The 23000-nt window shown below is 40.5% G+C and overlaps 2 protein-coding genes across 2 annotated transcripts; one reads left to right on the plus strand and one right to left on the minus strand.

Moving 5' to 3' along the window:
• Window positions 1-1302: 1302 nt before the first annotated feature.
• On the plus strand, window positions 1303-4272 carry LOC129809152 (uncharacterized; the record flags this gene model as incomplete). Its single annotated transcript, XM_055858961.1, has 3 exons — window positions 1303-2897; window positions 3200-3359; window positions 3512-4272. Coding segments are annotated over 3 exons (2516 nt in total), but the record flags the coding sequence as incomplete, so codon positions are not given.
• A 9750-nt stretch (window positions 4273-14022) lies between these two features.
• Window positions 14023-17009, minus strand: LOC129809151 (nucleolysin TIAR-like). Its single transcript, XM_055858960.1, has 5 exons — window positions 16986-17009; window positions 15418-15506; window positions 15181-15233; window positions 14518-15138; window positions 14023-14072 (listed from the first exon to the last, which is right to left on the minus strand). The coding sequence occupies exons 1-5, from the start codon at window positions 17007-17009 to the stop codon at window positions 14023-14025; spliced, it is 837 nt and encodes a 278-aa protein (XP_055714935.1).
• Between the last annotated feature and the right edge of the window lie 5991 nt (window positions 17010-23000).

A 23000-nucleotide genomic window follows, 5' to 3' on the forward strand; every position in this document is an offset into this window, starting at 1 on the left:
CACTTTTGCAGACTTGTGGGACTCTGGGCAGGCCGTGGATCTGTGGAATTCTAAGCCAATCCTGATCTTGATGGGAAAAGTGGCTCCAATCCGCCGTCGCCAGTATTATGGGGCGTACCTGAGATATGGAAAATATATATTAGTTTAGATAATCCTATCCTTGTCGCCAGTGTTATGGGGCGTACCTGAGATATGGAAAATATATATTAGTTTAGATAATCCTATCCTTGTCGACGCACCCACACAAATAATAAAAGAGAATTCCACTTTACTTTTACAAACTTTATTTAACAACTTTTATTTAAAACCCAACACCTTATTAACACACTTCCTACTCGACTGTTCAATGTAGACTACCCTCGAACTCACTGCACAGACTGGACTGATAAGAACGTAACGGGACTTCCTGGTTTCCCCTCAACATTTATCATCGGGCATCTTTCAAAACTTTATTTTCTACCGTCGCCACTGACGTATTCCGAGTGGACACGCGTTATTAGAAAACCGGAAGTAAACACTGTGACTTGAGGAAAAAGCTTTTATTGCTACACTTGACTTGACTTGACGAACTAATCTGTTGAGGGCTGGGCGGCAAAGAGGAAGATGGCAGCATCCTTCGCTCTTTTATAGCCGCGCTCTCAAACCCCCTCCAAGAGGATCTCTTTCTCTCTCTCGGAGCACTCTCTCACATTGACTTCTACATTTTCAGACCTTACACTACAAGAAATACGTTGAGTTTGAACTATAGATGGATAATGATAAAATGGAGATTGTCGAAAATTGATGATTTAATAGAATAACGGGGTAGTCAAGTTATGAGTCTTTCGGGGTTTCAGTCTGGTGTCAATCTCCGTAGAGTTAAGAGTGAAATAAAATCAAGTCTCTGAAAAATAAAAGTAAATTTGTCTCAAGTCTAAATATCAGTGTTTTAATTGATAGATTATATTCCCAAAAGTGGAATATAACAGAATCTCACTTACATAAGCCGGTTAGGATTATCTGTCCCTTTCAGATTAAAAATGAAAATATATTCAATTTTTCACATAAATAATCGAATTTTAATATTTTTTATATTTCTATTTTTACTGCTCGAATTTAAAAAGCGAGCAGTGATATATTTTTTTAAGCAAAAACTTTTTGTAACAAACAGCTACATAATTTCAACAAAGTAAAATATATCATTAATCGGTATTTTCAGGAATACTTTTTAAATTTCATGGATTATATTGTCAAAATGACAGCAATGCTAAATAAGGGATTCTGTGATTCCCTTTGATTCAAGTGCTTTCCAATTGATTCTAGTGATTCTGTATGGATTCTATTTGAGATTCTATCAGAATCTGATCAGTTATTCCATGGTTTCCATGGATTCTAGCGGAAAAAGTGTCGGTATTTCATACTTGATTAACCCCTTGGTGGCAAGGCAGTGCCCTCTCTCACTCACTTTCGACAATTTCTTCACCAAAGATGCATTGATGCCAAAAATTCCACTGACTGAGAGTTCGTCATTCTCCAAGGGCGTACCTAATTCCCGAAATCAAAATCAGAAGCACAATGCGCCCAAACGTCAAGTCGCTGCGTTAACCCATCCGTCCGAAGCATCAAACTGCCGATGCTGTTCTGAGAGTTCACATCCTTTGTTCAGATGTACAAAGTTCCTGGCGATGTCGCCATCCGATAGATATGAAGTTGTCAAAACCCTGAATCTGTGCAAGAATTGTTTGGTGCCTCATGTTACAAATTCCTGCACCTTCCGTTCATGTAGAAAATGCCATGGACGGCATAACGTTTTCCTTCACGAAAAGTTCGTGTGTGAATCCCTTCCATCGAAATCCACAACTTCATCCGTCAACAAGTCTGAGCCCAATAAGAGTGAAACTACAAACAATTCTCAAAATTCGTCCGCCACAGTGGCTCTATCTTCCAAGGTTCCGGATCGCTCCCTCCAACCTAATCATAGGGTGTATTTAGCGACCGCCATGGTTGATGTTTTTTCTGCGAATGGAGAGAGGATTCCATGCCGCTTTTTGCTCGATGGCGGTGCCCAAGTTTGTGTTATCACTAGTGAATTGGCCCAGAGGTTGAGATTACCGAAACATCCATCTAATATGGCGGTTGTGGGAGTTGGATGTCACCAATCTCGCATCCAGCACCGGGTCACTACGACCATTGTTTCCCAAGTCACCAAGGATAGTTTTACATTCGAGTGCCAGGTTATGCCTAGGATAACTGGCAATGTTCCCAATTGGACCACGAATAAAGAGATACTGAATATTCCACAGAACCTTCCTGTGGCCGACCCGTGTTCGGCTGACCAGAAGCCTGTTGATATTTTAGTCTGTGGGGATATTTACTGGTCCAGTTTCCTTCAGAATGTCGTCTCCCTTGGCCCAGAACTTCCTCATTTGAGAGAAACCGTGTTTGGCTATGTCATCTTGGGCGAGCACCACTCCTTTCCCAGCCAATCTGGCCTTGTCTGTCACAATGCATCCTCATCCTCTTCTCTTGAAGAATCACTCGTCAAGTTCTGGGAGGTCGAAAATGTTCCTGAAGAAGTTCCAGTAACTGATGAGCATCGTGCTGCTGATGAGCATTATGTGAAGTCGCACTCACGTACTCCCGAGGGTCGATTTCTAGTCAAGCTCCCTTTCAAGAAGAATCCAGATTTGCTTGGTGAATCCAGACCTCAGGCCGTACGTCAATTCCTGGCACTTGAGCTCCAATTTGAGAAAAAGCCTGGCTTGAAAGAGGCCTATTCTGAGATAATGAATGATCAGCTAGAGAGAAGGTGGCTTGAACCCGTGCCGATGAAAGATTGTCGTGCTCTGTCGTTCTGCATGCCTCTCCACGGGGTCTTCAAGGATTCTACGACGACAAAGCTGCGCATTGTTTACAATGTCAGTGCCAAATCATCATCCGGCCATAGTCTAAACGACTTAGTGATGGTCGCCCCACCGTTCAAGATGATTTAGCCACCACTTTGATCCGCTTTCGAAGAAATCCAGTTGCCTTTACAGCGGACATAACCAAGATGTACCTCCAGCTGATAATAGATCGTGAGGATTCGGATTTTCAACGTCTTGTATAGCGCGAGAACAAGTCTCAGTCCATCAAGGATTACCTCATCTCCCGTATTTCCTTTGGAGTTGCGTTGTCTCCGTTTCTAGCCACTAGGGCGCTTGTTTAATTTGCCCATGAGAATGAGAAGGAGTACCCTCTCACTGCAGAAGCCTTGCTTAAGGCATTCTATGTCAATGATTGTCTACTGTCCTGTGAGTCGCTTGATGAAGCCAAGGACACCCAAGCCCAGTTGATTGAAGTCTTGCAGCGGGGAGGATTTTCCTTAGTCAAGTGGACAAGTAATAATTCTGAATTGACTGATCCTTCTTCCGTTTCTCCTTCCACTCAAAATATTCCTTCAGAACATTCCATTACCTCTGCCTTGGGAATGGCGTGGAATTCCACCTCCGACAAGTTCCTGTTTTCCTCCCCAATGGGATCCCCTCCCCAGATGAAATGAAAACCAAACGTCATATGGCGTCCGCCATTGCGAAGTTGTTTGATCCGATTGGTCTTGTTGGACCAGCAATCATCGAAGCCAAGCTGATGTTGCAGAAGCTTCATGAATTGAAGTATCCTTGGGACAAGCCTGTCCCCGAAGATGTGAGATCCGAATGGCGAGACTTTACCGAAAGGTTGTTAAACCTGAATCAACTCGAGATTCCTCGTTGGATTTCCGTGTTTCCACATCCAATACGAACAGATATCCATGCCTTCAGTGATGCAAGTCTTCTCGCGTACGGAGTGGCTGTTTACGTAGTCACTATTCCTAAACTTGAGTTGTGCGGAGCATTACTGGTCGCCGAGACGATTGACAGGTTTAAGGACTCCTACAAACCTGATGACATCCACTACTGGTCAGAGTCTACAATTGTCCTCAGTTGGTTGCGGAGCCCTCCCGATGATTACAAAATCTTCGTGTCGAAACGAGTCAAGAGGATTCTTGAGCTCTCTAAGCCTGACCAGTGGCAACATGTTGGAACTAAAAGCAATCCGGCAGATATTATCTCCCGGAGAGCGAATCCTTCGAAACTTCTCGACCGTGACTTCTGGTGGAGAGGTCCAGAATGGTTGTCGGAGCCTAAAGAAGATTGGCCAGAACCATTTTATGGCTTACGGACAACTTTGGAAGCCAAATGCCTCGTAATGGTTCCCAAACAACCACTTTTCGAAGATCTCTTCACGAAATATTCATCGCTTACGAAAATTTAAAGGATAGTAGCCTACTCGCTGCGATTGGCTCATCATCCCTCATCTACAACTGCCAGAAATAGAGGACCAATCACAGCACCTAAGATGGAAAGAGTTTTACGAATGCTGATAAAGTTCGACCAAGAAACCAGTTGGCCGAATCTTGCCCTACTCTTTGAAAGCGATACTCCTCTTCCATCCAAGTGGAAATCACTCCTATCCTTAGCACCATTCCTTGACTCCGAAGGCCTTATTAGAGTTGGAGGCAGGCTCGAGCGCTCTAACGAATCCTATCCCTCAAGACATCCTATCCTGTTGCCGAAATCTCGTCTCACGACGATGATTGCACGAAATTAACACTTAAAGCAGTTGCATGCGCCCCCTACTTTATTGCTTGCGTCACTCCGGCAACAGTTTTGGCCCATATCAGGACGGAATCTTGTGAGAAGAATAGTACACGAATGTGTCCCTTGTTATCGCGTGAAGCCCAAACCACTTGATCAAATTATGGCTGACCTCCCCTTTCATCGTGTTAACCTCTATCGTCCCTTCCAGGCTGTGGGCGTGGACTTTGCGTGACCGGTACAAATAATTTGCCCTGCCACTCGGGGAGTCAGGTCTAGGAAATCTGGGACTCAAAAGGCTTACATCGCGATATACGTCTGTATGGCTACCAAGGCGGCTCATCTTGAGGTGGTCACCTCCTTGTCGACTCAGGCCTTCCTTGCCTCCTTTAGACGCTTTGCGGCAAGAAGAACGATACCACGTCACGTCTTTTCGGATTGTGGGAAGAACTTCTAAGGAGCTGCCAACGAACTTTCACGCTTGATGAAACAGGAAGAAGTTCAGTGCAAGTTGTCGTCAGCCACGCGCGATCATGGAACCTCGTGGAACTTCAACCCCGCAGCTTCCCCTCACCATGGAGGGCTTTGGGAATCATGTGTGAAAGCTGTGAAGTACAATCTTTTGCGCGTGACCAAGTCCAAACCATTAGCCTATGAAGAGTTGCAGACCGTACTGTGCCAAATCGAATCGGTGCTTAACAGCAGGCCGATTTGCTTGATGTCAGAAAACCCCAACGACGAAAGTTTCTTAACACCGGGACATTCCTGCATTTCGCTCCTGGAAATGCCCCTCCAGATTTAGACGTATCCTACATCCCAGACAACCGTCAGTCCTATTGGCAATCCTGTCAGTTCAACGTTCAAGAGTTTGGGAAGAAGTGGAGGTTGTACTACTTGAACACCCTCCAGCAACGTTCACGATGGATCCACAACCGAAAAAACCTGACTGTTGGAGAAATTGTGTTGCTCTTGGACGAGGCCAACCCTGAAGGATGTAAATGGGTTCTGGAAAAGATAGAGAAGGTCTATCCGGGACAAGACGGACACGTGAGAGTTCTCACGATCAAGACCACTCGTGGAATCTACACCCGACCGATCACCATGGTAGCTCGCCTACCCATCTCCGATATCAAAAATGCTGAACTAGACCATTCCAAGGAAGGACTAGTTCATCACGGGGAGGATGTTGGCGCCACCGTTACGGTTGCGTTCAATTCTATTGAAATGAGAATTGAAAATGATATTTAGAGAGACACAAAAACCAGAATATTGCAACGGGACATTGAGCTACAGATTGTTATATTATATTACTCTGAATTCTATTGAAAATATACACAGTCGTCATTAAACCAGCAAACAGTGTTTTTCAATTCCACTAGACTCCATCATGGTTATGGGCCATCCCGCGTGAAAATCATAGTTTGTTGGAAAATTAATCACTAAAGTTAGTGTCGATAATATTTTCGACAGAAAAGTGATTTTTGTGAACTTTTTTTTTAAGTTTTTGTTTGGTTGAAGCCAGCAAAGTGCGAAAACGTGGTTGCAGCCACGTGTGTGCCTCGTGTGAGACTTTTCGCGTGAAAAAAGTTCAAGTAAAATAGGAAAATGACGACGTCTACAGTCGGAAATCTTCCTTTTGAGAGACTAAAGGGAAGGAAAATTTTGATAATTGGGAAATTGGTGCACGATCATGGCTTGTGATAAAAAGTCTGTGGAAATGGACTCAATCAGAACCAGCTGAAAATAATGCAACAGATAAGGCCAATGACTTGAAGGCTTTGAGTGAATTAACGCTGCTTCTTGATCCTTCAATTTATTCCTACATTTCAAAAAAGGATACCACTAAACAAGCATGGGATTCCTTGCAGTCATCTTTCAAAGACAGTGGAACATGTCGCAAAGTCGCGAACCTTCAACAATTTGTTTCACTAAAATATGAAGATTGTGCTTCTATGGAAGAGTATGTGACTAAAATGAATCAATTGTACGGAAAAGTGCAAGTGGCGGGTTTTAACATTGATGAAGAAGTAGCGGAATCGTTAATGCTCGCCGGTTTGCCAAGTGAATACAAGCCGATGATTCTGGGTATTGAAAACTCAGCAAAAACGATCACAGTGGACTCTGTGAAAACTCTCCTATTGCAAGAGGTGATAGTGGATAAAAGTGAAAATTCAGATGGGGCACTTGTGGCCAAAACACGAAAGAAAAAATCAGTGAATAATCACAAGGTCGAGTGTTTCAATTGCAAAGGCAATCACTTTGCTAAAAACTGTCCACAAAAGAAGAGCAATAAAAGTTCGAAATCCAACGGTAAACGTGAAAATCTCCTGATTGCTTCTCTTGTTGCAAAAGAACAATCATCTCTGGATTGGATTATCGATAGTGGTGCTACAGCTCATATGACAAAATTTGAGTCTGTGCTGCTGAACAAGTGTGCGATAGAGAAGAAGAATGTGATTGTGGCAAACAATAACTCGATCGACATCAAGAGCATTGGAGATGTTAAACATGAAGTGATTGCAAATGGACAATCGAGTGATATTGTGATCAAAAATGTGCATTATGTGCCGAATATTTGCGCGAATTTGTTATCAGTTCGCCAAATAGCCGCGTATGAAAACAAAGTGGTTTTCGACAAAAACGGATGTAGGATTTACAACAAGAAAAAAGAACTGATTGCCACGGGAAGTATCGTGGATGATATGTTCAAGTTGGACATTGCCGATAACAAGTGTGAGAGATCATTCATCTCTAAAAGCAGTGAAAAATCAGTGATGCAATTCTGACGCCGTCACATTGCTATCCCGCCAAAATTTTCCCGATTTTGCGAAATAGAAATATACATCATACACAGAGTCTTCACTCTGTATGAGTGGGCACGGATAAAGAGTGTGGCGCTTTCAGAGGGATGGCATGTGTAGTAGTGCACAAAAAGCGGAATAATTGCTGTTATTTTGAATATCCCGCGAATTTTATCTCGCGAGCTCCTGGAGGTCGTGAGATGGCAAAATAGATGCATTTTAAGTGAAAATTTCACGATTTAGTGCTCAAAATTTTTTGTTAAAATTGGTTCTATTAATTTTATGTGATATATAATTACATAAATTTAATGTCCACGAGGAAAAATAGAAATAATTATCGATGAATACTTTGGGGTTTCTTGGTGTCTCCAGAACCCACAAAGATACTTATGGTCCATCACTTCAACATTCTAAAATATCTTAATGTGAAAATTCTCAAGAAATGGGTAAAAGTATTTGATTAAATGCATGTTATTTCAATACCGAGTAGGATGGTGTTGTCCAGAAACGATTTGTCAAAAAAATTCAAAGAAATTTTTCCTAGAACTACATTTTTAAACTAATTAATTTTTAATTTTAATTTTTTCTATAATTTTCTTCATTTTCTTCATAAATCCCATAATATCCGTCGAATCTCCGAAAAGGATTGCGCAAGACTACTTGTCTTTTTCACGAAAATATTCTCGAAAAAAGAGCTAAGTTCTCTAAAGATCATAAACACGGAGAACTTAAGGGTAAGGGACCGGTGTAACAATTTATTAACAACAGTAATCTGACGGTCGTTGAATGGAACATTTCAGCCCAGAATAATAAAAAACATTTCTTCTCAGAGCTTTTTCGGTTCCCTGCGGAACTTCTTCACGGGTCGAAAATGTCAGGTTTCTGGGATTTTGTCTTTCTTGGAGGCCAAATTGGGTACATGGGTTCTGAGTCACACACTTCACGAACAATTTTACAGCGATATTTTACTTTTTACAAATAAGATTACTAGTTACTACACAAGTTAAACAAAATGAAATAAAAATCTTTCTTGGCTACTAACTAAGTTTTGCTTAACTCATTTAGTAACTTATTTGTAAAAAGTAAAATATCGCCGTAAAATTGTTCGTGGAGTGTGTGATTCAGGACCCATGTACCGCATGTACCCAATGAAGACATCCCTTTGGCCCCAAGAAAGCCAAATCCCCACAAACCTCACATTTTCGACCAATGAAGAAGGTGCGCTGCGCAGGGCACCGAAATCTCTAGGAAGAAAAGATTTATAAGCCAAAGACCTAATATTCATATTTTAATAGATTATTTTGTTCATGTTTTACGATGATGTTAACATTACCTCTTCCTTCCCATCCTATAATATTCAGTGGCCCCAGCTCTTTCTTCAAGGAAATATTTTCGTGAAGGACACAAGTTGTCCTATACAGCCTTATTTATAAGTTTGAAGAATATTCAAGGATTTATGAGAAAAATCGAGAAAATTACAAGAAAAATTAAATGATAGAAAATTAGTTTGTTCTAGGGAATTTTTCCTTGAATTCTCCTGCAAAAATCATTTCTGGATTCTGGACACCAACGTTCTGTAATGTACAATTCGTCGGTTGCCTCAGCAACTGTGCTAACTGCATTTGCTTTGTGTCAGCATTCGTTGTAAGCAACGCATCGCTGCGCGGCGTTTGCAATGAATACAGACACAAAGCAGATGCAGTTAGCACAGTTGCTGAGGCAACTGACGAATTATTGAGATAAGTACGAGTTTAAACAAGCTAGTTTATTAATTTTTTGAGAATTTTTACCTAAAGATATCTCAGAAATTTGACGTGATATTTCTCTATAAATGTCTTGGAAGAACATGTTCATGAAACACCAAAAGGAAAACAAAAGTACTCATCCACTTGCATCCCCCAAAAGAAAGGATTTCATTTTATTGCACTGTGCTTTAGAAAAAAAAATTTAGGTATTATAGTTCATAACGAAATTGTTTATTAAATGCCCAAGGCATTAATAAATTCATATGGAAAAATCATTTAAAAAAATTATTTTGTTGCCTTGGACCATACGTGTAACAAAGAAATTAAAATTTGAGTGATTTGATGAAGCCGGCTATGTAACGGAAATGATTTTGAAAATATCCCGCATTTAAAGAGTGAACGAGAGAGTGCGAGCGAGAGCAATGGCATGATTGAGAAATGACAGCCTCATAGAACAAACGTTGAATTTCACGGATTTTTCTCTAGTTTTTCGCGAATTTAATGTTTTAGTAAATCAAATTACAATAATTTTCATCTCATAAAGGGTGTTTCTGTGTTTAAATGTGAATAATTTGCTCAAAAGTGCACAAAATATGAGCTGAAGCGGCCTCACACACACAACCACCATCCAGAAAAATCTGGATAAATTTCGTGACGGACATCGGAATTGGGGGGGCAGTTCTTTGGCATCGTCGCCTCGGTCACGTGAATTATCACAATATGGACTTTCTGACGGAGCATGTGGGAAATATAAAAGAGATTCCTGAATCTCAGTGCGTTACATGCGTAAAAGGCAAACAAACAAGATTGCCATTCAGTGATGAAGGAAGGCGTGCTGCTACAGCGTTAGAATTGGTGCATAGTTATGTTTGTGGACCAATTCAAGTGCAGTCATTTAGGGGTCATCGATATTTTGTGACATTCATTGATGATTATTCACGAAGAGTTTTTGTTTACGTGATGAGAAATAAAAACGAAGTGTTTGAGTGTTTTAAGACATTCAAAAAGTATGCAGAAAATCAAACTGGATTCACACTGAAGAAGTTGAGAAGTGATAATGGCAAAGAATATTGCAACAAAAGCTTTGTCGATTTTTGTCGTAAAAATGGGATTGAACATCAGAAAAGTGCTCCATATTCCCCACAACAAAATGGATTAGCCGAAAGAATGAACAGGACATTGCTTGACAAAGTTCGATGCATGCTCATTGATTCTGGATTGTCCAAAGCATTCTGGGCTGAAGCGTTAATGACTGCTGAGCACATCATTAACTGCATTCCTTGCAAAGGGACCAACCCCTTGACCCATCATGAGATGTTTTCGGGGCACCAACCGAACTATGGAAGGCTAAAAGTGTTTGGCTGTCGTGCTATGGTGCATGTTACTGATTCAAAACGACGAAAACTTGATCCTAAATCAGTGGAGTGTATTTTCTTGGGCTATGAAGCGCACACGAAAGCATACAGGCTTTACAATAAGAAAACCAAGAAAATTGTGGTCAGTCGTGATGTAATTTTCATTGAAAATGAAGTGTTAAATGAAAATCGTGTTTCTGAACCAAAAAGTCTCGACAATGTGTGGATTCCAGTTAACGATGAAGATCTCGACATCACCGAATCAGGGGAAAATGATAGTAATCCGTCGATTGTCGAGATTTCTGACGATTCTCGTGAAATTCAACTCAATGAGTTGAGGGAGCCTGGAGATTTGGAGGTCTCCGGAGAAGGGTTTGAATCTGCAGGTGAAGAACAAGTCAGTGAATTTGTTCCAGACGTTGATGTTTCAGCCGTCGAACCCCGTTTGCGATCAACGCGTAATTTGGAGAAGCCAAAACCAAAATATACTTACTATGCACTCCATGTTCATGATCCAGAAAGTGTTGCAGAAGCTATGAATGACATGGATGCAAAGTCTTGGAAAAGTGCAATGAAAGAAGAAATGGTATCACTAGTTCAGAACGAGACATGGGAATTGACTAAATTACCTGCTGGAAAGAGAGCAATCAAGAGCAAGTGGATCTTCAAAAGGAAGCGTGATTCGCAAGGAAAAGTTTTGAAGTTCAAAGCTAGACTGGTGGCAAAAGGATTTTCTCAAGTTGAGGGAATTGACTACAACGAGACTTATTCACCTGTAGTGAGATACGCGTCCATTAGGTATCTATTCGCCTTGGCAGCGAAGTTGGACCTAAATATTCGTCAGATGGATGCAGTGACAGCTTTCCTCACTGGCAAGCTGAATGAGATCGTCTACATGGAACAACCGGAAGGTTTTCATGATGGCACAAATCGATACTGTAAGTTGAACAAATCTATTTATGGTCTAAAGCAATCAAGCAAAGTTTGGAATGATACCCTCAATGATACCCTCAATGATGTTTTGATTAAATTTGGGTTGATAAGATCAACAACGGACCAATGCATTTATTTTTCGATTTGTAAGGGGAATGTTCTAATAGTAGCCGTATATGTAGATGATCTACTTCTTTTCTCCAACTCAAAAGCCTATGAAGAGAAACTCGTGAAAGAGCTTTCAAAGCATTTTAAAATGAAAGATCTTGGAGAAGTATCCTCCGTGCTGGGAATGCGAGTGATTCGCGATAGAAAGGCGAGAAAAATTTCCATTGATCAGAGCCAATATATAAGGGAAATTTTAATCCGATTTGGAATGGAGGATTGTAACGGAGTTTCTTACCCCATGGATCCTAACCAGAAATTGTCGAGCAGCATGGGTCCAAGAAATGACAAGGAGAAGGATGAGATGAAGACAACTCCCTATAGACAATTGGTGGGGTCGTTGCTCTTCGCGGCTCAAATTTCACGTCCCGATATTAGTTATGCTGTGAATGTTCTGAGTCAATTCAGCAATGATCCTGGACAACCGCATTGGGCAGCAGCCAAGCGAGTGTTGAGATATCTGAAGGCCACAATCAATCACAGAATCACATATGGCAACTCATTAAGTGATCTTCAGGGTTTCTGTGATGCAGATTGGGGATCGGATCCAGATGATAGACGGTCGACAAGTGGCTACGTGTTTACAATGCAAGGTGGCGCAGTCTCTTGGAGTACTCGTCGGCAGCCTACAGTTGCACTGTCATCAACGGAGGCGGAATTTATGTCTCTGGTATCCGCCATCCAAGAGAGCATTTGGCTGAAGAAATTGGAACTTGAGATTTTCCCAAATGTCTCAAGAAGGATGACGATCTACTGTGAAAACCGGGGAGCGATTCAATTGGCACTGAATAACAACTACTCCCCAAGAACAAAACACATTGAAATCAAGGAGAAATTTGTTCGCGAAAAATTGTTGGATGGAAGCGTCGAAATACAATATCTACGAACTGATGAAATGCCTGCTGACATTCTGACAAAGGCAACAAATTCTCATAAATTGTCATTATTCTCAAAATTCTTTTTATTAGAGTAATTTTCTTTTGTTTTGAATTTTCAAAAGGTCATAAGGCATTGGATTGTATAAGTTGATTAGCCTTATAATCCTTACTTTAATTTTCTTTTGAATTATTATAAATTTTCAATTCAGGGGAAATATTGAAATGAGAATTGAAAATGATATTTAGAGAGACACAAAAACCAGAATATTGCAACGGGACATTGAGCTACAGATTGTTATATTATATTACTCTGAATTCTATTGAAAATATACACAGTCGTCATTAAACCAGCAAACAGTGTTTTTCAATTCCACTAGACTCCATCAAATTCAAATTTCGAGCGCCCTGCGATCGCCCAACTTCACGATAGTCAATGCTGTGAGTTCTGTGAGCGGCTTTTCGCTCGGCTCTGATTGTCACCCGTCGTCAATTTCACGTTACCATTGTGTCTTCCGCCTTCAGCGACTTGAACGTGAAAAATCTTAGTGCATAGAAAAGTGAAAATTATCAGTGAACATCCGGCTTAAAAACATTTATTGAAGTGAAAAATTATTTGGTGTATCTCAGGGAAACTTTAAGTGAAGTAATAGAAAATAATTATTGTTATTGGTGGTGGAAAAATTAGAGTTTTTTAAAACATTGTGACCAGCACATTGCCGTAACATTGAAGTGACCGGAGGAGCTTCATTGGCCAAGATTCTGTGCAGAATCTCACCCAAATTGGCTCCAGGTTGATCTTTGATCGTCCTCTGCGTGTCAGCAGCGTTCCAGGAAGTTCTCCAGGAATTCCGAAGACGGATACAAAATTTTTTCTAGTCCTCCTTCGCGGGATCTTAATAGATTTCTGTTCCCTTTTTAAGGTACGTGGATCATTATTCGGAAGGGAGGGTTAAGAGTCCGATAAGGGAAATTAAATAGGATCTTTTCTCATTGTCCAGGTATTTATTTGAGCTATCACAAGTACTTGAAAGAGGGACAGAGGGATTAATCGTGCCTTTAATATTTTATTCTTTAAGGTATTTTCCACCCAGCCGGAAAGGAATTGTGAAGTACTATGCCAATACAAACAGTGTGCGATAAAGGCAGTCACTGTTAGATTTACGTACTATTAGTCCTTGAACCCTTGCCGAACACCCCCTAACCATAAGATTCGATAGATACTCAGGACGTCCAAAAAGCAACAAATTGAACAAAAAGAGCACTGCTCTTGTGTTCAGAAGAGAAGTCAGGTCACAGCCAACAAAAACAAATACATTCCGATAAGGAGTAATGTTGTAGCCCAACGAAGTGAATGATGCGGCTGGTTGTGCAACACTAAATTTTTATTCAATTGTTGGAATATGGGAAGTGAAAAGTTTAAGGTATGTGAGTTGATAGCTCCGGGGTGGCAGAGCAATCGCGAAATTGCAGTGTTGTGGTGATTCAGACCAAAGGGGGTTACTTAAACCGGCGAGCGCTAGCGCTTCATCAGCAGTTGAAGTAAAAGAGATTTATCTCAAGCGCACCGCGCTCGTAAATAGATCCCTTGGGAGAGTGGAACCTGCAAGTTAAAAGACATAAGTTCAGCTTAAATTTACTTTTTCTTCCTTGCTGCATCACCTTCTAGAGGCTAAAATGCACGAGCAGTTACTCTTTCAAGAGGAGAAATTTTAAAGGCGTTTATTCTCCAATTTTCTCTGTTTATAAAGTAAAAATTCTTAGTACTAAATCCCCTAACAAAGTGGAGAGGGAAAGAAATTCCCGAAGTCTTCGATATACACGCCCAGCTTTTGTGGGGAAAATTGGCTGATACATAAGAAATCAGCATAAATTGCAATGAACTGACCTATGGCAATGGGACTTTTTCTCTCTATTCTTATGAGAACATACAAAAGTAAATCATTAATAACAACCAAACTATGACCCAAATTGTTTGTGGGAATTCTCCGCAGAAGGAGAAGTAGGGGAAGGAGAAAACTTTTCCACATTTGAAGTGTTTTGACAACTGTCAAGTTTTGGCGGATTGTAAATCTCTTCGTACGATGGCTTACCACCCTTGATACCCTTGCTCGTTTCACGCGGTGGTGGAAGTTTGCGGGCGCTCCAGTTGTTACGAATTGACCTAGAGCCCAGCCACTGTCCATTCATCGACTGAATGGTATTCTCAGCTTCAGCCTTCTTAACGAACGACACAAAGGCATATCCCTTGGATTTCAGTGTTTGCGGATCGCGCACAATGCAACAATTGGAAATTTCTCCAAAGGGTGCAAAAGCCTCCCTCAGGGTCTCTGCCTCAATTTCCGGACTCAAATCCCCAACGAAAATGTGTTGGTAGGAGCTAGTGTCAGCTTTTGGCTGATTTCCCGGACTCGTGGTCCAATTAACTTTCATCTCCTTGTCCAGGAAGAGTCTCTTATTCATGGCGGTCAGTGCTGTGGACGCTGACTGATGATTGGTAAATTCAATGAATGCATAGGGATCATTGCCAGGTTCTCTAATTATCTTGCAATTCTTCACCATGCCAATCTGTGCAAAGAGCGACCATAGCAATTCCTCAGACACCGAATTGTCCAAGTTGCCCACATACAGGGTCTTGGGCTGTGACTCGTCCACCTTTCTTTTCCTTTCTTTCGAACAAAAAAAAAAACCTCCAAAGCTCACTCACTCACCCAAAAAGCTTCTCCAACTCTGGGTTGCAGATGCACCAGCTGCAGTACCACCACTTGTGGGGGGATGACACAGAGTTCCGGGATGGGGGAGGATACCGCCAATTTAGCACGAGAATTGCGTGAGGAAATGGCAAAAAAAAGTACGCCCGTGCTTTTGCCGACTCCAACACACACATACACTGTCTCACTCTCCACTGGAGGAGCGCACCCAAAAAGTGTCCAGATAGATCCTCTCACAACGCACTGGGAATTGTCTCTGACACACAAATAACTATACCACGCATTTGTTCAACACCTTGGGCATCCAATTGAGCACTTTTCAGCACCTATTTACACCCATTTTTGCAAGAAATTCCCACTTAAAGATCACTAAGCGTCTATGACATGACATCTCACATTGCCAAGTTTAGTAATTGATTGATTGAAGATTGAAGAAAAAAAAAGCATTTTCTCATGAAAAATACTTGAAAAATACTTGTTTTTATAAATTTTGCCGGAATATCCTAAATGAAAAAGACACATTTTGATCACAAAAGATCCTTTTCTATTTCAGATTTTTTTTTTTAAAAATTTCTTAAAGACAAATTTCTTTCATTTTTTTTTTATTGTAAAAAATTATGACTATTTTTTTTCAGTCAAAAAAATTCTATTCCCAGGTTGTTTGTGGTGAGGCACCATTTTTTTCTTGTCTTGTAAAAAGGATTTCTAAAACAGAAATTCTTTGAAAAAAAAACAATAGTAAATTTTATTTTACTGTTCTATTAAAATATCCAATGTGGGTGAAAAAAAAACCACAAAAAAATCGCGCGTAACTGGACAAAATGTGTATGTAAAACCAGTGATAAGCCTAGATCAGCTCATAGAGGTGTGATTCCTTCGTTGCAAAATCGGATTGTGGCAAACTCGAACGATATTTATACATTAAATTGTATGAGAAATGCATAAAAGTATCTGAAAATCTTTAAAGTCGATTATCTCGGAAACTATGAGAGATAGAGGCCTCAATCTTTACATCCATTTAGAGCCCCTCTCAGGCTTGATATGTGCAAAATTTCACTGGAAAATTAAGAAAATTGGGCGAGAAATGCATAAAAGTGTCTGAAAATCTTTAAAGTTGATTATCACGGAAACTATGAGAGATAGAGGCCTCAAACTTCACATCCATTTAGAGCCACTTTCAGGCTTGATATGTGCAAAATTTCACTGGAAAATTAAGAAAATTGAACGAGAAATGCATAAAAGTGTCTGAAAATTTTTAAAGTTGATTATCTCGGAAACAATGAGAGATAGAGGCTGCTCAGACCTGAACATGATGAAGTTAAAGAAAAACTTCGAGGAACTATATGAAAGATTATTTAAAAATTGCACAAGTACTAACAAAACATACACTCAATTAAATTTAGGTAACCCACTTAGAATAGGAAACGACAAAAATCCACCTAACAAGCACTTTCTCCCACCCAATTTCCCACATCACACCACACAATTAAATTTTTGTATAAAAGATTGTAATTATGTGAAATAAAGTCACTTATCACTTCGTCACTCATGAAGAAGAACGAGTAAGTCTTTCTTTTATAAGTGAGGCAGGGATTTTGAACGCATTTTCTTTAATTCGCTCAGTAACTACCTCACCATCACTAAGAAGATCACTGTAGAGCGAACAGCTCGTAATCTTCTTGGCAACACTGGACTCATCCTATACCACCGAATTCTTGAGCACCCACTCTTCCACTCTATACCTTGTCCTCTACCTAACCGTCTATAAGATCCATCCCCTATACATGGTCCTTCGACAATCCTACCAGTAATCCTCCACTGACTATCATCTCTTATACATTTACATCTCTGTAGTGGGACGAGACTACAAGACGGTGCCCGAGAGGACATATCCTACACCACTCTACCACCCTCAAATAGAGCGCCCCTCAACCTTCCCACAAGAGGAACAAGAGAAACCTCCTCTAGAAGAACTGCTGAAGAATCCCACGGCTGGACCAAGACCGATAACGATTGAGGAATATCGGAAACGGCAAAAAAAGGAGATCAAGAGAGCCAAAAGAAGGGGAGGAAAAGCAGCTAAGAGAAGAAGATTAAACAAAGAGATCAGACTTCTGAAAGAGGCACTCTCAAAATCGCATAAAGTTGTATATTGTCAAAAGTAAAAATAAAAACACCTAAAGAACATTATAATCTTTATCTCAACCGCTCAAGATGAATACTTCAAAATTGATTAACCTGCAAAGCGAGCTAGCCTCGGAGATTGATCGGATGAAAATTAACTATAAAAAGGATGGTCCATATAAGAAAACATTTGACTATTTTGAGAAAAGAATCAAAAAACTCAATGAAACTTGGGATGCATTCATGACGAATCATCACCAACTACTTAAACATTTGGACCCCCAGGATCAATACTTCACAACAGCTTTATTCACCGAAACAGAGAAGATCTACAAGGAATTACGGTCCGAATTCAACGAAAAGGCCAAGGCCGCAGAAATACTGCGTGAGACAACATCATTGCCCATTTCTGCCCCAATTACAACATCAACAACTTTTACCCAAGCTCAGAAAAACAACAACACTACTGTTACTATTGCGCAAAATCCCCTGGTAACACCGACCACAACTCCAGCTGTCAATGACACTCAACAACAACAATACTTCCCTTATCCCTATATGTTTCCGGGATTAGGAAATACCGGAATGCCTCTTTACTATGGTGTTCCCACTACCACTACCAACGGAGTTTCTCAAACATTGGGACTTCCACCATACAACGCCACGAACGAAGCCTATACCGGCATTCCATTAAGCACGAATAATAATGGTATGCCCCCAACAAACTCCGGCTTCCCTGGAATACCCATTCCACCTACACAATTCAACCCTTACTGGCAAACCCAACGGCCTAAACTTCCACCCGTGAAAATTACAAAATTCAAGGGAGAACCTAAAGAATGGAAATCATTCTTTGAGCTTTTTTCTGCAATTGTACATAATAAGAACCACCTCACAAATGCAGAGAAATTCAATTACTTGCTATATTACGTAGAGGGTGATGCAAAAAAATTGATAAATCATCTCTCTCCAACCGGCGAACACTACGGTGCAGCTCAAAAATCCTACAAGACAGATATGAAAATAAGAGAGAATTAGTGTCTCTATATATCAACATGATTCTTGACTTCAAAAAACTCGAATTTAGGAGCCCAAGCGACACTATTGGACTCCATGATACCGTCCAAGAGGCATTATCTGGATTAGAAAGCCTCAAATACAACGTCTCAGAATGGGATCCTCTCATCATGGGAATCCTGCTCCGTAAACTTGATGCAGAGGCACTGAGACTCTTTGAAGAAAGATTTCTCAATCCATCGGAATTGCCAACAACTGAACAACTTCTTGCATTCCTGAGAAAAAGACACCAAGTCTTAATCACCACCCATTCTGGAAATGAAAACAGACAAAAGAAAAATGCAAAAGAAAGCACCCAAAAAGAAGTGAAGAAAAATTTTCATACCACCACAGCCAAAACAACTTGCCCTGTGTGCAAAGAAGCGCACTCCATACACAACTGCAAAAAATTTGCTAAGTTATCAACATACGATCGAAGACAATTTGCGATTAAAACAGAATTGTGCTTAAATTGTCTCGCACACAAGAAATCTCTCCAATGCCACAGTAAAAGAACATGTCTCCAATGTGGAAATAAGCACCATACTCTTCTTCATTTCACAAAAGGTGAAAAGAAGGAGACACCTGAATCTAACAATTCACATACAAATACTGAAAACAACCAGGAAGAAGTCACTGAAACTATCAACCTGCACACAACCTCCTCTTCACCATTGTTCCCCACTGCACTTATTAAAGTCCAAAATCAAACTGGAGCATGTACTCTCATGCGTGCTCTTCTTGACACTGGCTCTGGGGACACTTTTATAACAGAAGCCGCGGCTCAAGAGCTACGATTGCCGCGCAAAAAAGTAATCGCCTCAATCAAGGCAATTGGAGACACTGTAGCAAACACTACAAAGCATGAGGTACAAATTCTCATGTCACTACGATTTTCATCTACCTTTAAAGCCACAACAAATGCCTTTGTCCTTCAAACATTAACAGGACTACTACCAGCTTCAAAAATAAAATCCTCGCAGACAAAAGGTTTCTCAGCTGACAACATCATGTGGATCTAGCAGATCCACATTTTGACACTCCAGCAAACATAGACTTAATCTTAGGCACCAGAGTATATGCTGGGATAATTAAAGAAGGAATTAAGAAAAATCCTGCAACAAAGATCGTACCCCAAAATACAGAATTTGGGTGGATTTTAACATCAACACAACCACTGCAAAGCAATTCAACAACTCGTGATTGCATCTGTGATCTCTCTCTGATCGATCTGGGAGATCGATCAACAAGATCTCAAAGAAGATATCATTGATCCATGTGACAAACAATTTGATGACACACACACCAGAGACTCAACTGGAAGATACACAGTTAAACTTCCCTTCAAAAGCGATCCATAAATACTTGGTGAATCACGCAAACAAGCGCTTTCAAGATTCTTGAGTATGGAGAGGAAAATGCAAAAAGACCCACAATTGAAAAAAGACTAGTGTGATTTCATGGACGAATATCTAAATCTAAATCACATTGAAGTTGCCGAAGATTGTGCAGGAAAATTCTATTTGCCTCACCATGCAGTTTTTAAACTTGACAGTTCCACAACAAAGACAAGAGTTGTCTTTGATGGATCAGCAAAAACTTCAAAGGGAACAAGTCTCAATGATATACTGCATGCAGGACCCAAACAGCAGCAAGATCTTAGCAACATACTAACTCGCTGGAGAACCCACAAATATGTTTATACTGCTGACTTGGAAAAAATGTTCCGACAAGTGAACATTGACCCCGAGGAGACGTCCTTTCAAACGATCTTATGGAGGAAAGACCCCAAGGATCCAATAAAAGAATATCGTCTAAAAACTGTTACATACGGCACGACTGCGGCCACATATCTTGCAGTCAAAGCCATACGCCAGCTGTTCAAAGATGAGGGACACGACTTTCCTTTAGCAATGAAAGCTATGGAAGATTTCTACGTGGACGACCTTTTAACTGGAGCAGATTCAATTGACGAACCAGTCAACCTTATGGCAAAGTTGCTCATCCAAAAAATTTGGAAGACTCAGTTAACATGGAACGAAGAACTGGGTCCAGAATTAAAACAAGAATGGAATGAATTCTATTCCACCCTAAAGACAATCAAAGAAATCTCTATACCCAGATGGATTAAATATCGCCCTGGAAGCCCCGTCCAAATACACGGCTACTGCGATGCCTCTGAAAAAGCTTATGCTGCAGTAGTCTACATGCGGATCATCCCTGAAAACGGTGAACCAACAACTTTCCTGCTAACAGCTCGAACCAGAGTAGCACCTCTAAAGAGAAAACTTTCCATCCCAAAACTAGAATTATGTGCAGCGATACTTTTATCCGAACTAATGGATTCTACAGTAAAATCTCTGAACATTCCTAACTCACAATGCTATGCATGGTCTGATTCAGAGATAACACTTGCATGGATCGCAAAAGAGCCTTATCACTGGCAATCATACGTTGCAGTGCGAGTCGCAAAAATCCATCGATTAATGAACAATGTCACCTGGAACCATGTCAAGTCAGCAGAAAATCCTGCTGACATGGCATCCAGAGGCCTAGCCTCACACCTTTTGAAAGATAATCAGCTCTGGTGGCATGGACCTACTTGGAGATACTTGAGATACAAAGAAGAATACTGGAAAACAAACACTAACAACTCTAAGCACTCTACGCCACAGTACGAAACTCAACTGCTGAACACGGTCACTCACAAAGAAGATGAACTTGACTATTCCTTTCTTGAAAGATTCAGCAATTTTCAACAAATGAAGAGAATATCTGCACTCGCACTACGATTCAAGAATCACCAAACAGGACCACTCTCAGCAAAGGAACTACACCAAGCAGAGACAAACATCATCAAGAGGATTCAGCACCAACACTTTAAAGACGAAATAAAAGCATTGGCCAAAGGGACAACAATTCCATCAGTTAGTAAAATATTATCACTAAATCCACTCATCGATGAAGAAAGTATCCTTCGCGTAGGAGGAAGACTTCGAAACGCAAATCTGTCCTACAAGCAGAAACATCCGATCTTGCTGCCACAGAAATCTCACGTCACAAATTTAATCATAAAAAGACTCTCACGAGAAGACACTACATGGTGGCTCACAGCTCACATTGAATCACACCAGGAACAAGTATTGGGTGATTGACGGAAAAAATAGAACGAAGGAAATCATCAGAAAATGCATTAGATGCTTCCGCACACAAGACCATACCACGACTCCACTAATGGGAAACTACCCTAAACCGAGGGTCACTCCATCTGCCCCATTCACAAACACAGGCATCGATTTTGCCGGTCCATTCTTCACTCGAACCACAAAAGGAAGAGGACACAAAACCACTAAAAGCTATATTGCTCTCTTCGTGTGCTTCAGCACAAAGGCTGTACATCTCGAATTAGTCGGAGATCTAACAACCGAATCCTTCGTAGCAGCATTAAAAAGATTTGTGTCACGTCGAGGAAAGCCAACCAATATATACTCAGACAATAATGGGACAAATTTTATGGCAAAAAACAAACGAGCAGTAAAAAATTCTAAATGGGCAGTAAAAAATTAAAAATGAGCAGTAAAATATCTAATTATGGTCAGTAAAAAACTTAAATCTTTACAAAAATGGGTCTAATTCATATATTTAACATTTAAAATTGTTGCAGATAGAATGAAAAGCACTTTATTTTCCCTTTGCCAAAATTTGGACGATAATTTCACTGTTTCAAATTTTTTTGTTACTGATCAATTTTAACTTTTTACTGCTCATTTATTCAATGCCAAATTTTATTGGGACTAAAAATTTACTCGATAAAGACATGAAGCAAGCCATAAAAGACAATATCGCAAACGCCTCCATTACAACTGCAAACGATGGAATAAATTGGCATTTTATTCCACCTTCGGCCCCACATTTTGGCGGATTGTGGGAATCGGCAGTCAAAAGCATGAAATATCATATGAAAAGAATCTTGGGGAACTCAGCACTCACATTTGAAGAATTTACAACAGTGCTAACGAAAATAGAAGCCGCAATGAACTCACGACCAATAGCTCCACTCTCATCGGACCAAAATGACATTGACGCACTCTCCCCGGGACACTTCCTGATCGGAAGGCAGCTCCTGGCACCACCAGAGGCAATGGTTGAAGAGGAAAACCCAACTAAAAGATGGAGATTAATCCCAAGAATGCACCAAGAACTCTGGAGAAGATGGACTAAAGATTATCTGCAGCTTTTACAACAACAAACTAAATGGCAAAGAGAGACCACATCACTTGAGGAAGGTGATCTCGTGCTACTGAAAGACGACAACTCTCAGCCTCTAAATTGGCCCATGGGAAGAATAGTTGAGAAACATCCAGGAGATGATGGACTTACACGCGTAGTCTCAGTACGCACAAATGACAAAACCATCAAGAAGAGGCCTATAACAAAAATTTGCAAGCTTCCAATTGACATCCCAAAAAATGCTGAGCAAGTGAAATCAAAGAAAACAACAAACAAGAAATCACACTCAAACCACTCCATAGGAGCTCTCTTTATGTGTTTATTCACATTTACAGTATTCGCTCCAGCAACGCCAAAGAATCAGGATTACACTCTGTTAAATCCTTCACCGGGCTATATATAGAAAGACT

The sequence above is a fragment of the Phlebotomus papatasi genome, unplaced genomic scaffold (assembly GCF_024763615.1).
Source record: "Phlebotomus papatasi isolate M1 unplaced genomic scaffold, Ppap_2.1 HiC_scaffold_343, whole genome shotgun sequence".
In the NCBI taxonomy this organism is placed as follows: domain Eukaryota; kingdom Metazoa; phylum Arthropoda; class Insecta; order Diptera; family Psychodidae; genus Phlebotomus; species Phlebotomus papatasi.

What these genes read in the sequence shown, in the direction of transcription:
- LOC129809151 (XM_055858960.1), bottom strand. Translation starts at nt 17,009, where the DNA reads ATGATAGTCAGTGGAGGATTACTG. An exon ending in GAGACAATTCCCAGTGCGTT is followed by an intron (nt 15,234 to 15,417) that starts GTGAGAGGATCT and finishes TCCCCCCACAAG; the next exon opens with TGGTGGTACTGCAGCTGGTG. An exon ending in GAGTTGGAGAAGCTTTTTGG is followed by an intron (nt 15,139 to 15,180) that starts GTGAGTGAGTGA and finishes TTTGTTCGAAAG; the next exon opens with AAAGGAAAAGAAAGGTGGAC.